We start from the raw sequence: 17,324 nt of genomic DNA, 5'->3' as shown, positions 1-17,324 counted from the left end.
GAAGCAGGTTCCAGGATCTGAGCTGTCAGCACAGAACCCGATGCAAGGCTCAAACTTACAAACTGCAAGATCACCTCGCATCCACTAAGTTGGACGCTTAACCGACTGAGCCACCCAGGCACCCCTTGACTGCAGATACTGTTAAGGAGTAAATGTTTCAAGAAAATTTACACATCTAACTCATAACCTTAAGTTATATGACTGGGAGAGTTCATAAACTTTTGATAGGATCTTGTCCATTAGAACTATGGCTATTTTTTCTTTTTGCTAAAAAAGAAAACTGATAACAATAACCACATTACTAGGATGCTAAATACTTAGAATCAACAATGTTTTATATGAAAAATAAATAAATGTAAAATTTAGAAACAGAAACATCTGAGAAACTGCTAGACTAGAGGAGCCTAAAGGAGACATGATAACTAAATGTAATGTGGTATTCTGGAAGGGATTCTGAATGAGAAAAACATAAAAACTAAGGAAATCCAAATATAGACTTTAGTTAATAATAATGTATCAATATGACTCATTACTTGAAGCAAATGTATTTTAGTAATGTAAGACATTAACAATAGGCAAAACTGAGGCCTGGATAAATGGAAACTCTTGGTATAACTTTTCTGTAAATCTAAAACTATTTTAAATAAAAAGCTTATTTTTTTAAAAAAAGGTTATTAAAAAAAGGCAACATGTTCTAAAAACACCATGGCTAATTTAATAATACGTGAATTTATAAAAGAAACTAATATTACACAGTTCTGTTTTTAAAAGATCTTTTCCTTTTAATTCTATATGAAAGAGCAGTATATTTAAAGAATTCCTTAAAGCAACAGATTTATGCATAAGAAACTTAAGATAATTAAGTTTTTACCCTTTCAAGTGTGATTTCTTCATATTCATAATCTGCATCAGTGCCATTAACCTAATGAGAAAAAAAGAAGTAGCATAGAAATTTAGAGTATAAAATTGGAAATGTCGAGACATAATTTTTGCATGATTTATTAATGCAAACCTGTTAAGTATGATAGTAATCAAATAATTTGGCTTTACTGTAATGGTTTTAGGTAAAAATTTCAAAGACTGGAAGAGTACAAATGTGATTAATGAGTTGACATTTATGATATTATAACTTCAAATACTGAAAGGGTATATACAGCTTTTAGTATTACGGAACTCCAACTCTTTTCACTGCCTTGATCCACACATCTAATCAGCTACTAATTCTTACTCATTCACTTCAATTTTTCTGAAAACTATCACCTCTTCATTGTCATCTCTACTACCTTGGTACAAGCCTTTGTTAATTTCTTCTGGATTACTGCCAGTGTAATCTACCCAATCTCTTGGATTAGTATTCTCCACTCCCCAAATCATTCTAATGTGTTTTACACAGATGGATCTTTTCGGAGCCCACGTCTACTAACATACTCCCTCTAAAACTTTCAGAAACTCAAATATAAGGCTCTGTATGAAGTGACCCCAATCTATCATTTAACTTCATTCCTAATATACATAACTCACCTCTTCATGAGCATTACATACCATCAAATTTGAAAAACTTATTACTCTTTCCTTTATATATCTTGCAAGTTCCCACCTCTGCATCTGTTACTTTAGTGTTGTCAGAAATTTCACTTATGTATTTCATGTCTAAATTTGATGTCCCATTCAAGTCCTTGTTTATATCTTTTTTTAATATTATTATTATTATTTTTGAGAGAGAGAGAGAGAGAGAAGGAAAAGGAGGAGGAGGAGGAGGAGGAGGAGGAGGAGGAGGAGAAGGAGGAGGAGGAGAAGGAGGAGAAGGAGGAGGAGGAGAAGGAGGAGGAGGAGGAGGGGGAGGAGAAGGAGAAGGAGAAGAAAGAACAAACAATCATGGGAGGGGCAGAGAGAGACAGAGGTAGACACAGAATCTGAAGCACGCTCCAGGCTCTGAGCCATCAGCACAGAGCCTGACACAGGGCTCGAACCCATGAAATGTGATATCATGACCTGAGCCGAAGTTGGATGCTCAACTGACTGAGCCACCCAAGCGTTCTTGTTTACATCTTATAGACCAAGCACTATCTTATTCCTTCCAATTTATTCCCTACTCCCTCCAGGAAGAATTTCCACAGAGAGAGGGTCACTGGTGAAGGGTGAATGGTCCTTATAATCAGATTAATTTTGGTTCAAGCCTTGCTCTAACATTTCTGATGGGATGAGGCTGCGCAAAATACCCGAGCAAGTCAAATAGGGATTGTGATGAACTGCATTTCTCTAGATGCCTCCCATCCTCCATCCTCCATGCTCTTTTGCAACATGACTAAACCATCCTACCATCAAGAGATGTCATCTAGTTCTCCTTCCATTCAACCTAGGCAGTTCCTAGATGAGCTTTGTTATAAAGAATATGGCACAAATGATGCTGTGTAATATTTACCTTTGTCTTAGAATGCACTTGCTTAGAACTCAGGAGCTATTATGTGAGGAAGCTCAAATAGCATATGAAAAGATTCAAATGAAGGAGAATTGAGGCCCTTGGCCAAAAGCCCCAGCTGCACTCCTAACTAGTAACAAGCATCAACTGCCAGTCATGTGAATGAGACTATTTTGGATCTTCCAGACTTTTCCAGTACCCCAACGAATATAAAGTGGAAGAACCTTCCAGTTAACCCAGAAATTCATAAGAAATAATGAATTATTTTTTAGCCACTAAGTTTCAGGGTGGTTTGTTAAACAGCAATAGAATAATGAAACAACAGAATAATGAAGTCTTTTGTAAACTACTTTGTTTTCTTCACCATACTGTAAGAAAGTAACACTTAATTCAGGTCCAGTTTAGGTCCTAGGAGTTTTTTTCTTGAGGGCTTTTAAAACTCATCTCTTCTACATTTTTGGGTTCTCATGGCTATAATGGATTCAAGCCCAATTGCTACTGTTTGCTCTTTTTCTCACCAAAAGAGTTTTTCTTCTTGTTTTTGAGATTATGTTTATGAGATTATGTTATATGTTACACATATAATTTTTTTTTTAATCTCAGATTTTGTCGGAGTGCTGACAATACTGCCTCCACCTTTGGCCCACCATCTTGTTCATGTTCACTTGATGACCTCTCAGTGTCATGAGTTCTGGACCCTTTGGAAATTAAGATACATACCTCAGGAATGCCTGCCAAGGCCAGGATGAGGCTTGCTTTGGCCTCCCACGAATCTATTGAGATAATATAGTCTTTCCCCTTCCTCATGCACAGGTGGCACCACAAAATCTAATTAAAGTTTGTAGTCAATTAAGTGCATGTGAACCCTCCTCTGATCTCATTACAATGCCCTTCTTTCTTTAAGCCATTTTTTGAAAAGTTTACTGATTTAAATTTTTTTTTTTTAACCTTTTTAAATTTATTTTTGAGACAGAGAGAGACAGAGCATGAACAGGGGAGGGGCAGAGAGAGAGGAAGACACAGAATCGGAAGCAGGCTCCAGGCTCTGAGCCATCAGCCCAGAGCCCAACGCGGGGCTCGAACTCACGGACCGCGAGATCGTGACCTGAGCTGAAGTCGGCCGCTTAACCGACTGAGCCACCCAGGCGCCCCAAAAGTTTACTGATTTAAATAATCTCTACACCCAATGTGAGGCTTGAACTCACAACCTCGAGATCAAGAGTTGTATCCTCTTCCAACTGAGCCAGCCAGGTGCCCCACTACAATGCCCTTCTGCAAGTCCCATTGCTCTATAAAATCTGTGAACTAAGGTCCAGACGTTGCAGAGAATAGCCATGCAGCTGCCATAGACTGTTGACCACCCGACAGCCATGCAAATAAAAAACTGTGTCAAGTCTAAGGAGTGGTCTGCTTCATTTTTTGGTCTCAAAGTGCCTTCTCAGTTTAGGGGATAGTTTACTGGCCTCCCACCCCCACCTCCTAACAGATTTCTAGGCATCTAGAATGCAAGAGGTTTATACATATACATATACATATACATATACATATACATATCCTACCAACTTGACTAGAAGTTCATTCTATCTATCTATCTTAGAGAGAGAGAAAGCATGAGGGAGGGGGCAGAGAGAGAGGGAGACAGAAAATCTTAAGCAGGCACCATGCTCAGTGTGCAGCCTAACGCTCAACCAACAGAGCCACCCAGGTGCTCCGGAAGTCCTTTTTTATGAGTATAAAACAAACAAACAAACAAACAAACAAACAAACAAAACTCGTATTTGCAGCTACACCATTTTTCTTACTCTAAAGGTTATCTGTACAGTCTTTATTTTCTTGCTAAAAGTCTCAGTCTTTATCAAAGAGGCTTTAATATTACTGATTAATCTATCACATTCTATGCTATTACTTTTTTTTTTTTATCAATTCTTTATTCTTTCTTTAAAGCTTCTTGAGCTGAACGCCTATTTCATTTATGCTGATTACTCTTCTATTTTTAATATTTATTTTAGAGAGAGAGAGAGTGCAAGCAGGGGAGGAACAGAGAGAGGGAGACACAGAATCCAAAGCAGGCATCAGGCTCTGAGCTGTCAGCACAGAGCCCGACACGGGGCTCAAAACCACCAACCATGAGATCATGACCTGAGCCGAAGTCAGCTGCTCAACTGACTGAGCTATCCAGGTGCCCCAACTCATCCATTAAAGGTAATACATTTTCCTCAGCATATGGCTTTGGCCAAATTCCAGCACTGCTACACTGAGCTCTATTTTTGTTCATTTATTTCTAAATACTCTGAAATTTTATTCTGGAAAACATTTCAACATAAGTGTGCTTATATGGCCCTTTTGATGTCAGTAAGTAAAATTCCTATATTGTGACCTTATGATTTCTGCTTTAAGAAATTTGATATTTTTACCATTAAGCCTTCTCAAAAGGTAAACATATGGTAAATGTACTTCGTGCTTAATTTAATGCTAAGTCATTGATATCTAGTGAGGATTCTAGCTAGATAAGAGTGATCATAAAAAGGTGAAAAGTGATTAGACAATATGGACCCCAAATGACTTTATTTCTAATGCCTCAATAACTTAAAACTGCTATTTCATATATAGAGACAATTCGATACAACATTACACATACCCAAACTGGGCTTCAAAATGCCAAGTACATTACCAAAGCCAAAAATTACTTTGTAAGTATCACCTCATTGACAATAAAAGTAAAAAAAGCAATGGTGGTCTAATATTTTCAACAGCAATATGTTTTCCAGCAAAACTACAAAATGGTTTGCTTAGCCTTCTTTTTTTGTAATTTTACAAAAGGTAAAATTTCCTCTTTTCCAATAGGAAAGAAATGCTTGCCTAATATTTATATTATTATATAAGGTTTATTACTCTCAATTAACAGGATAGGGTGAGAGGTAACATGGGAACAAAATGAGAGAGATCAATCTTCAGGCAAAGTAAATATATTATTAACAAAATAGTTTTTTTTCTTCTTTAAAAATATAAGAGCAGACTTAGAATAGTTCCTGAGAACTGTCATTGCTAATATTTTCTAGGTTTTGAATTTATTCTTATCAACAAAATGGGCTTCTGTAGGTGGTCAAAGCTGGAGCAGAAACTAGAAGTCGACCGGGGTCTGACTGTGAAAGGTCTTGAATGCTGTACTAAGCAATGAGAAATATTCTTTCAAGTTTCTGAGCATCAAGTAGGTTTAACAGATTTTCCAGAAAAGGAAATATGGTAGTATAAAATAAAAATGGAGAGCAAATGGAGAAAAGTAAACTGGTGAACAAATTATGGCAGCAGTCTGGTTGGAAGGCACAAATAGCAAAGACATTTAAGAACAGCTGGTAAATTCCTAAATATTAAAAAAAAAAAAAAAATTCTAACATATATGGGAAAAAAAAAAAAACCCTACAGAGCTGTAATCAAGAGCAACTAATCTAAAAAAAACCTGGCCACAAAAGAAAAATAAGATTATACAACATATATCAAAGGCAAATTGTATTCCATTGATCTATCTGGTTTTGGACCAGAACAACACTGCTTTAATTAATGGTGTCTTATAATATGTTTTATTATTTGGTAGGGAAATCTCTCAGTTACTTTTATTTTAAATTTTACTTGGCTGTTTTTGAGTTTTTACTTTTCTATACATCAGCACTGTCCAGTTTCTGTGATAAAATATTTTATAATCTGCCTTGTCCAATACAGTAGTTACTACCCACATATAGTTACTAAGAACTTAAAATGTGGTTAGTGCAACAGAGAAACTAAATTTTAAAGTTCTTCCTTTCTTTTTCTCTCACCCCTTCTCCCTTCCTTTCCCACCTCCTTCCCTGCACCTGAACACACTCTCATTTTGGGAACTATTACTGGTATTATATCAAATTTACAGATTCATCCGGGGAAAATGAGGATCTCTGTGTTATCTTCCTGCTCAGCAATAAGAGCTATTCTCTGTTTACCTAGGTATTCTTTTATGCCATCAGCAAAGTTTTATAGTTTTCTTACTACAAGCTCTATAATTTCCTGTTAAGCTGATTGTTAGGTATTTCATATTTTATTGACAGAGTTAATGGACTCATTTCCAACTAGTTACTGCTAGTATATTGGAATAGCACTTATTAACTATTAAGTTGTAAAATTTTTTTCTTTTTAATATAATTTGCTTTAATTATGGGTACATATATGCCATAAAGAGGCAGAGGAAAAATTGTAACATAGATATCCTCAGTCCCTTACAGACCCAAAGATTTTAATTTTCTCATCAGCCTACACTGATATATCCAAACAGGACAGACAAATCCTGTTACATAGTCAGTATAAGAGTTCTCCAAAGGAAGATTTAAAAGGAGGCTTAATTTACTAATTCCTTGTTGTGTAGGTTCAACTCAGTAATTCCTTTCTAACTATAAGATACTGAAAGTCAAGATTTTATCTATCAGTATTCATGTGACTCATAGTTCCTATTAATATGTAATTTCAATTAAAAACTTCAAAGTCTAAACTATTACAAGGTAAGAATCTAAAAATAAGAATGTATTGGGAAGCAGAAAATGTTCTTCCTAATGAAGAATTAACATAACTAAATACAAAGTATTAACCCCAAAAGAATTTACATTAAGATTTTACTGAATAATGAAGAGCAGCATTTAGGCTGATTTAAAAATATTACAGTTATCAATTACACGATATAGATCGAAAAAGTGAAGCTTTAAGTATGTAAGAAAACTACCAAAGTCCAATCAAATGAATTTTTGTAACCTTCACTATTTGTGGTATGTCTTAAGGAAAAAAAAGACAAACAGATGAAATTATTTCAACAAATTACTTCATTTCCATCTTATTACTGAAATCAGTAAGAACTGAGAATTTTTGTCCTTAACTTTGCCTTCCCCTAACATTTTTTTACTATTTAAAAAAGTATAGGAATGCACAGAGACAGAATCAACCCCAATGCCAATAAAATTATATCAATTAATACTGAAAATCGAGTATAATACAGCATACTTAATGGTAAAAGACTGAAAGCTTTCTCCCAAGGATCAGGAATAAGACAAGGATATTTGCTCTTGCCACTTCTATTAAACACTGAAATAATGGAGGTTCTAGCCAGGGCAATTAGGCTAAATAAATAAATAAATACATACATACATTCTGATTGTAAAGGATGAAGTAAAACTATCTCAATTTGCAGATGACATGATCTTATATAAAAAATCCAAATGAATCTACACACTAAAAAACTAATGAATGAGTTCAATAAGGTTGCAGGATATAAGATCAAAATCTATTATGTTTCTAATGAATTCCTAAAATTCCATTATAGTCTAATACACTAGCAATGAGAAATCCATAAATGAAATTAAGAAAAACAATTCCATTTATAAATAGCATTAAAAGAGAAAAATACTCAGGAATAAATATTAAACAAAAGAAGTGTAGGACTCGTACAGTGAAAATTAAAACATTTCGAGAACAATTAAAGTTGTAAACAAATGGAAAGCCATTCTGTGTTCACAGATTAGAAGATATAATATTGATAAGATGGCAATACTGCCCCCATTTACCTACAGTCAAATCAATCCCTACCAAAATCCTAGTTGCCCTTTTGTTGCGTGCAGAAATCGACAAGCTGGTCCAAAAATTTATACAGAAATGGAAAGAACCCAGAGTAGCCAAAACAAGCTTAAAAAGTTGAAGGACTTATACCTTCTGATTTCCAATCTTATTACAAAGCTACAGTAATCAGGACTATGTGGTATTGGCATAAGGATACACATAAAGATCAATAGTAGAGAATTAAGAATCCAGAATAAACCCATATATTAATAACTGATTTCCTACAAGGGTGCCAAGACCATTCAATGTAGAAAGAATAGGCTTTTCAACAAATGGTGATGGTACAATTGGACACCCACATGTAAAAGAATGAGGCTGTACTCTTACCTCCACAATATATAAAAGTAATTCAAAATGGATCAAAGATCTAGATGCAAGAGCTAAAACTATGAAACTCTTAGAGGAAAACCTAAGCGTCCTCATGATTTTGGATTAGGCAGTGTTTTAAAATACAGACTGCAATCAACTATAATCCAAAAACAAGGAAAAAAGGACTTACAGTCTATAAAATTATGTACCATTTGATTAAAAAAAAAAAGCACAGGAACTACTTCTACTTAAACATCTCTGAAGACATTTTCCTTTGGAGTAAAAAAATGTTAGATTAGATTCTGCTGTTCTGGTTATTTATCTTTAAGGGCTTTTTAACAAAGTAAGTTTACAGAGAAGCACTAATCAATTTAATACAAAGTTATAACTATTTTAACATGTGAACATATACATATATGCCTGGGTACTAAAAATCAAGTCACTCAAATAGATTTCTAAAATGACTCTGAATATATGGCATTGTTTAAGTGACTACTAGTCAGAGATAGCCTCTAGTGAAAATTAATCATTAAAAAAATAAACCCTAAATTTCTATTTCAACATTTCTGCTTTGCATAAGTATGGGGAAAAAAACCAAAGAAGGACAGTATTGCTTCACTGACTTTAACAACTACAGCTTAGTGACAGAACATCACAAGTCCAATGTATTAAAGAAAATGAAGATGTTACCTTTGTATATGTATCAAAAACTGAACAGGTAAAGCAGAATTATTTAAATGTGTGGAGGAAATTGAACTTACATAACTCGATGTTTCCAAGCTATCTGTGTTGACCAGTACTGGAGGAGGGTTTGCCTTAAAGAAAGAATTGTAAACGTGTTAGCTTAACAGGAAAATTGACACATTAATTATTAATGTCCATAAATGTTAGAAGCATATGAAAGATTTGCTATTTCTTAAATTTTAATTTTATATGAGCTTTTCATATGTTAATCAATGAGCCAGTTTCCAGCACCAGAAGATGAAAAGAATTAAGTATAAACAGTTAAATTTGATTTGCTTTTGAGAAATAAATTATTTCTGCTAAAACAGACATAATTTTCTTAAGATCTGTGAGAAAGTTAACCAGCCTTCTAAAAAATCCACAAATATTCTTTGTATAAGAACTCTTCCTTGGTAATGCAAGCTGGTGTAGCCACTCTGGAAAACAGTATGGAGGTTCCTCAAAAAACTAAAAATAGAACTACCCTACGACCCAGCAATTGCACTACTAGGCATTTATCCATGGGATACAGGTGTGCTGTTTCGAAGGGACACATGCACCCCCATGTTTATAGCAGCACTATCAACAATAGCCAAAGTATGGAAAGAGCCCAAATGTCCATTGATGGATGAATGGATAAAGAAGATGTGGTATATATATATATATATATATATATATATATATATATATATACACACACACACACACACACACATATATATCATATATATATATGATATATATATAATAATCTTATACCTAATACACACACACACACACACACACACACACACTGGAGTATTACTTGGCAATCAAAAAGAATGAAATCTTGCCATTTGCAACTACGTGGATGGAACTGGAGGGTATTATGCTAAGTGAAATAAGTCAGAGAGAGACAAAAATCTTATGACTTCACTCATATGAGGACCTTAAGAGACAAAACAGATGAACATAAGAGAAGGGAAACAAAAATAATATAAAAACAGGAAGGGGGATAAAACAGAAGAGACTCATAAATACGGAGAACAAACAGAGGGATACAGGAGGAGATGTGGGAGGGGGGGATGGGCTAAATGGGTAAGGGGCACTAAGGAATCTACTGAAATCACTGTTGCACTATAGGCTAATTTGGATGTAAATTTAAAAATAAATAAATAAATTAATTAATTAAATAAAATTTAAAAATAAAATATCCACCATATGCTAACTTGGATATAAATTAAAAATTTTTTAAATTAAAAAAATATGTAAAAAATGTAATAAGCATTTAGTTACATTTTACTTGTTCTTTACACTTAAATTTAAGGGTTCTACTATTATATCACAGTTCCCAGAAAATATGACATATAACATTGCTGCTTTAATGAAGTTAATAATTTCTTAGGCCTAAAACTTTGCTATTTGAAATAATCTTCTCTGTCATTTGAAAAGTGTACACCCTCTCTTTATTTCTCAAAAATGCTGCCAGTTTGTCCCTTCCTATTGAAACTTTCTAATAAACTTTCTAATAAAATTATTTTAATAGTTATTTATTGCCTTAGAAAGAGAAAAAAAAAAAAAAGAACTCTTCCTGAGTTGTCAGAAATCATTAGTTTTTCTATTCCCAAGAAGAAGTTTTTCTATTACCACGAAGATTCCAATCTTTTATCACCCAGAAAAAAAAAAAATCTCTATTTTCAGTTGTAATTATCGCTTTCCACCCGTTATTCTAGACAACTCACTGAATAACAATGGTCAAAAATTCAAGAGCAAAACAAACAAAAAAACAAGTAGAATAACATATCTCTAATTATGTATGGATTGAAAAAGGCATGGTTTTCTGGGTAAGCTGGAAAGTAATTATTATGTAGATGAAATAAAATTTAAAGAATAAAATGCAATAAACACCAAATGAAAAACATATCCAGACATACATACCAGAAACGTATGTGATCCCCCCTCAAAATTATCTTTCTTCTATATGAGTATAAATGTACCATATCAAATGACATTTACATACATTCAAAAAGACAACTATCCTTTAAACAAATTTTAGGATATGTTTATAAACATTAATAGTTCTGCTATCCCAATTAACTAAAGAATTATACATAAAACCTACATGAAAGAAACATTATACACAAAATAACCATCTTCTTCCAAGTATACAGGCATTTCTAAGAGGTAAGTGTTCAGAGTTCAAATGTTTTAGGCCATTTTCAGCAAAGTACTACATCTGGATGATAATGCGATAAAATGCTTAAAGACAACACAGTTGCATGGTTAAACAACCATATTATATGCAACTGGGCTACATGAAGCAGATTAAAAATGAGAATATTTTATTATATATAAAATTATATATTATAAAAATATTATATATAAAAATTAAATATACTTTACATGCAGTTCTACCTTTGAATGTAATAATCTATTTTCAGATGATTTAGTGAAAACCAAATCTATGAAGTACAAATACTAGTTATATAAGATTATTAGGTAAAACTAGTCAACTTACAGACATTTGAGATTTTATGAGTATCTGAAATTATTCATCTCCCAGTGACCCATTGAGATTCCTCAAATTCATAATATTTCACTTCATTAAAAAAATTAAGGGCACAACTTTACCTTATTTTGCTCAAGCAATTACAGAGGATAGCAAGAAAGAAAAGGGTACACAAAAAAAAGTCACAAAAGAAGTTACATTCTTCAAAAATTAAGGCAACAAAGCCTTTTGGTTCCCTCTGCCCATTTATTAACAAACATACAATGAAAAAAGTCTGTTATCATCATCATTGCACAGAAGTTATCTTTTGATTCTAGTCATATAAAAAGTCTATCTGATATTGAATGATACAATGCGTTAAATATACTTCAAATAAAATAATGACAATGAGAGGTCAGGAATGAGAGGGATTATGGATCATATGAGTGCACATGAGTTGATGATTGTTGGAGTTTAGTGATGAGTATACATGGGAATTCACCTTATTACTACTGCCTCTACATGTAAGGACTTTTGAAATTTCTTTACATTTCATTACATTTCTTTACATTTCATTTACATTTTCTACATGTTGAAATTTTTCATAGTAAAAAGTAAAGCAAAAAAATTATATTGAGACAACTATTCAGTTTGTGGGATGTGAATAACTAAGACAGTTGTGAAATACTATAGGTTAGAGTTGCTATTAAGATATTAGCATTCACATCATAAAGCTGATTTCAACTTTAAAGTTCAGTTCAAAATAAAAAATATAGATGAGTGGAATAATCTGTAATTTTGACTTAAAGAACACAGTAATATATAATAAAGTTATGTTTATATGTATCTTATAATTAACGTGGGAATGATCATATTTGAAGGGAAATGATGCTAATAACATGAAATTGGACAAAAACCAGGAATGTTCACATTGAGGATTAGGCAAGAATTTCAACCAAAAGTACTATCAGGATAAGAAAACCTAGCCATTTAAAAAGATCATAAAAGATGGTCTCAAATAGAGCCTATAATAAATGAAGCACAAGAGGCATGATCTGACTGCCTCAAGTTTAACTGCCTAAAATAAAGAAAAAATATTTAAGACTGTGTTAGAAGGCAGAGAATTAAAACATTTAATTTGGAATACACTATACTCTTATCTAATCACTTGAGATTTTCTAAATTCTTGTATCACAAAATACAGAAATAGTATCTGACAAAGTAATCCTCCAAAGCTCTCAAGGAGGTAGGAATGAAAATTAAACGGGTAGCACAATTTTAATGTGTTTGAAGGCTATGATAAACAATGCAGAAAGGCACAATACCCTAGCAACAAAAAGCTAAAGAACAGGTTACTTCTGAAGGGAGAGATGCAGAAAAACTTGGCCACAGAAAGTACATACTTTCAAACAGCTGAGGTAGGAAGAACACTAAAATCAGAAATGGTAGCAAATCTGGTTAGCTTAAGACCTTGGGATCTGTAAATGGGATAGTGGGTAGCAGAACAGGTGACATGAAATTATCAGCTCTGCTTAGGAGTCAAACAAAAAAACTTAAGAAGAATCTATTTGAAAATTATTTCAAATGAAGAAAAACTCTTCCCTGCACCTCACTTCAAATGACATCAAAAGACTTGGTTCTAATGATGTTTCTATCTCACTCTACTATTCAGTAACTCTGACTGTATAGGTAAGTCATAAGTGTTCTTGAAACTCATTTTCTCCATCTATAAAGGGACAGCAACACATGCCTTTACCCAAGAGGACTGTGTGAGGATTCAGCAAATAGTAAAGGAAAATTTGTTGTCAACCATAGAAACCAACATATACCGTTGTATATAGTATATATAACAACATATACCATTGTGTATGTTTCAACTAGGACAATAATAAAGTCCTACAATTCACTTAGAGATTTACTAAAGGGAGAAGGGATATTCCAAAAAGAGGAACTAACAAACCCCTGAGAATTTGACCCAAGTATCAATAACAAGACTCAAACATAATTTTGCTCATCCAAATTTTTACTATTCCATCTCATTAATAACGGGCCTCATAGGGATTGCTGCTGTAACACAATGCAGCATTCTTACACAATTTCAGAAAGCAGTATTACATTAAAAAAAACAAACTGTTAAAATAATTCTAAAATCTCGTTATTTAAAACAGGCCAAAATTAGGAGTTTAGAAAATGTGTTTATGCTGTGCATTGTATTTCTCCTTCTTACTATTTATCAAAGTTTCATTATGTTATTTGCTTAATGACAGTCTCCTTCTCTCCTACTAAATTATAAAAAAAGTGTTTTTTCATATGAAGAACTTACAAATCCCAGAACACATCTTGGATTCTAATTTGAGACATTGCATTAAAAAAGTTAAATGCTATCACTTAGGTGATCAATTTAAGTTAGAGTGAATGTAAAAATAAATAGGATGGATTCTGAGAAGATGGCAAAATAGGAAGCAACACAAATTTGTCATCTAGACAACAACTGCACTGGCAGAATCTATCTGATATATCTATTTTGAAATTCTACTGAATCCCAGAATAGGCTATAGGAGGCTTGCAACTTCAGGGGAAGTACTGGATGGTAAATTGTGGTTAATTCAATCATCTCAGCTCTTAGCACAGTAGCAGCTGTCCAACTCCCACCCCTCTGCCCTGTAACAGTTAGCTTTGCAAGTGTTCTTGGAGTTGCTGGCACAAAACTTGCACAAACTAGGAGGGACAAAAAACCTACTCTCCAAATATAGGGGATCTGTGCTCTGATTGCTAACTGCTGCTTCTGATCACAGAGGTGCAGACAAAGAAGCAGTGGCCATTACTGTCGTCTTCCCATTGATACAAGTCCCTCCCCCTCTGGTTCAAGTGACATCCAGAGGATTTAAAGGGCAAACATCTCCTCCCACCATTTCATTTTTCTATTTTTCCCCTTTTGAGAGTCAGGCACAGACACCTAGGATATTCAAAAGTAGTCACATATATAAGGGAAATTAGAAAGCCACTGTACCTGTCCAGAGAAGGTTTAGGCAAAGAAAAGACCTAAGGAAGACCTTAAGTTTGTACTGCAGACTGATTTCTTGGCACAGAGCTAGCCTACAACAATTAAAACAGTAACAACAGGGGCGCCTGGGTGGCGCAGTCGGTTAAGCGTCCGACTTCAGCCAGGTCACGATCTCGCGCTCCGTGAGTTCGAGCCCCGCGTCAGGCTCTGGGCTGATGGCTCGGAGCCTGGAGCCTGTTTCCGATTCTGTGTCTCCCTCTCTCTCTGCCCCTCCCCCGTTCGTGCTCTGTCTCTCTCTGTCCCAAAAATAAATAAAAAACGTTGAAAAAAAAAATTAAAAAAAAAAAAAAAACAGTAACAACAATAACAAAAATAAAAACAAAAAACAGCAAACCTTAGGAAACAGGAGAACTTGATTTCCAGAGTTAAAGCATCATAGGAGTCAAATGTCCAGTTTTCAGCAAAGAAACGAAAGGCATGCCAAGAAACAGTAAAGAGTGGCCCATTCAAAGGAGAAAAAGAAAGAACGAAAGAAAGAAAAGATAAACTGCCTTTAAAAAAACCTGGTGGCAGACCTACTAGACAAAGACTTTGAAACAACCATATTAAATATGTTTAAGGAACTAAAAGGGAAAGTAGACAAAATGAAATATGGGGAAATTTATAATAGGTAAAATGGAAAAATCTATAAAATTTAAAAAAGTTAAAAGGAAATTCTGGGGTTGAAAAGTTCAATAATAGAAATGAAAAATTCAATAGAGTAATTCAAAGGCAGATGCAAGCAGGCAGAAGAATTAACAAACTTGAAGGTAGGACAGTGGAAATTAAGTCTGAGAACAGAAAAAAACAAAAAAACAAAAACAAAAACAAAAACATAACTAAAGAAAAATGACCAGATTCTAAGGGACCTAGGGCCACCATGAAGAGGACCAACACACACCTCATGGACGTCTGTCTCAGAAGAGGAGAGATCAAGGAACAGAAAAAATATCTGAAGAAATAATGGCCAAAACATTCGCAAATATGATAAAAACAACACTATCACCACATGAGTACAAACATCCAAGAAGCTCCACAAACTCATGGTAGGATGATTCACATCGAGACATATTATAATCAAATTGTTGAAAGACGGGGGTGCCTGGGTGGTTCATTTGGTTAAGCATCCAACTCTTGGTTTCAGCTCATGATCTCTCAGCTTTGTGGATTCGAGCCCTGCGTTGGGCTCTGTGCTGGCATGGTAGAACCTGCTTGGGATTCTCTCTCTTCCTCTCTCTCTGCCCTTCCCCCAACTTGTGCCATCTCTGTCTCTCTCAAAATAAACTTTAAAAAAAAATTGTTGAAAGACAAAAAGAATTTTGAGAGCAGCAAGAAAAAAGTGACTTATTACATACAAGGGATCTTCAATAAGATTATCAACAAATTTCTCATCAGAAACTCGAGGTGAGAAGGCAGTGGGCTGATATATATATTTAAAGTACTAAAAGAAACCCCTTGTCAACCAAGAACCCTATCTCTGGTAAAACTGTCCTTCAAATGTGAGGGAGGAATTAAAATATTCCCAGATAAACAAAAGCTGAAGGAGATCATTACCAGTAGAGCTGTCCTGAAAAAAATAGAAAACCAAAAACAAATGCTAATCAGAGTCTTGCAGGTGGAAATGGATAGGACACCAGAGTGTAACTCAAGGTGTTTGAAGCAATAAAGATCTCAGTAAAGATAACTATAAGGGCAATTATAAAAGCAAATATTATTGTCACAGTGCTTTTTATTTTCTACATATTCTTAGAGGAAATACTTTCAGTCTTTCACCACTGAGTACAATGTCTGCAGTGGGTTTTTCACAAGGGAAAGATGAAAAGAGTTCTGTAGATGAATGACAGTGATGGTTGCACAAAAATGATGTACTTACTACTAATGATATATAAACTTAAAAATGGTTTTAAGATGGTAAATTTTTACATTATGTGTATCTTACCACAACTAAAAATTTGGAAAAATATATGACCTCTAATTATGAAAATGTATCAAACACAAATTGAAATATATTCTACAAAATAACTAGCTAGTTTTCTTCTAAAATGCCACATTCATGGAAGACATACAGTGGGGGCTACTCCAGGTTAAAGGAGACTACAGTGTCATGAAGGCAATGTGTAATCTTAGACCGGCCAAAGGATCTATTTTTGTTTCTCCTATAAAGAATATTATTGGGGCAACTGGCAAAATATAATTAAGGTCTACAGATTAATCTGATACTAGTTTTATGTTAATGTTCATTTTCTAATATAGCTCACTGTACTATGGTAATACTTTTGTTCTTATGAAAAAATATTTAGTGTTATAAAATATTTGTATTTAGAGGCAAAAGGGGCATGAGAGAAACTTCCTTTGAAATGATTCAAAAAAAATTTTTTAATTATATAGGAAGAGAAATGATAAAGCAAATATGGTAGGTAAAAATATTAAGAATTAGGGGAGCTAGGTAAAGGTATGTGGGATTTCACTGCACTATTTAAAAAAAAATTTTTTTTTAACATTTATTCATTTTTGAGAGAGAGACAGAGACAGAGCATGAGCAGGGAAGGGGCAGAGAGAGGGAGACAGAATCTGAAGCAGGCTCCAGGCTCTGAGCTGTCAGCACAGAACCCGACACGGGGCTTGAACTCACACACTGCGAGATCATGACCTGAGCCAAAGTCGGATGCTCAACCGACTGAGCCAACCAGGTGCCCTGGAAAAAAAAAAATGTTTTTTTAATGTTTATTTCTGAC

The 17,324-nt window shown here is 34.1% G+C and overlaps 1 protein-coding gene across 29 annotated transcripts in view; it reads right to left on the bottom strand.

The window, feature by feature from the left end:
• Positions 1-17,324, bottom strand: part of DLG1 (discs large MAGUK scaffold protein 1) — a 275,368-nt gene that overhangs the window by 104,817 nt on the left and 153,227 nt on the right. For 23 of the 29 annotated variants that reach the window (XM_058730919.1, XM_058730920.1, XM_058730917.1 and 20 more), the window contains 2 exons: positions 9,118-9,171; positions 872-922 (listed from right to left, as the gene is read on the bottom strand). In XM_058730919.1, coding sequence (XP_058586902.1) covers positions 872-922; positions 9,118-9,171 — 105 coding nt within the window. The remainder of the gene's footprint in view (positions 1-871; positions 923-9,117; positions 9,172-17,324) is intronic. The other 6 variants (XM_058730926.1, XM_058730933.1, XM_058730935.1 and 3 more) reach the window with 1 other exon arrangement.

The sequence above is a fragment of the Neofelis nebulosa genome, chromosome 5 (assembly GCF_028018385.1).
Source record: "Neofelis nebulosa isolate mNeoNeb1 chromosome 5, mNeoNeb1.pri, whole genome shotgun sequence".
Lineage (NCBI taxonomy): Eukaryota > Metazoa > Chordata > Mammalia > Carnivora > Felidae > Neofelis > Neofelis nebulosa.
This window is presented reverse-complemented; position numbering and strand designations above follow the sequence as displayed.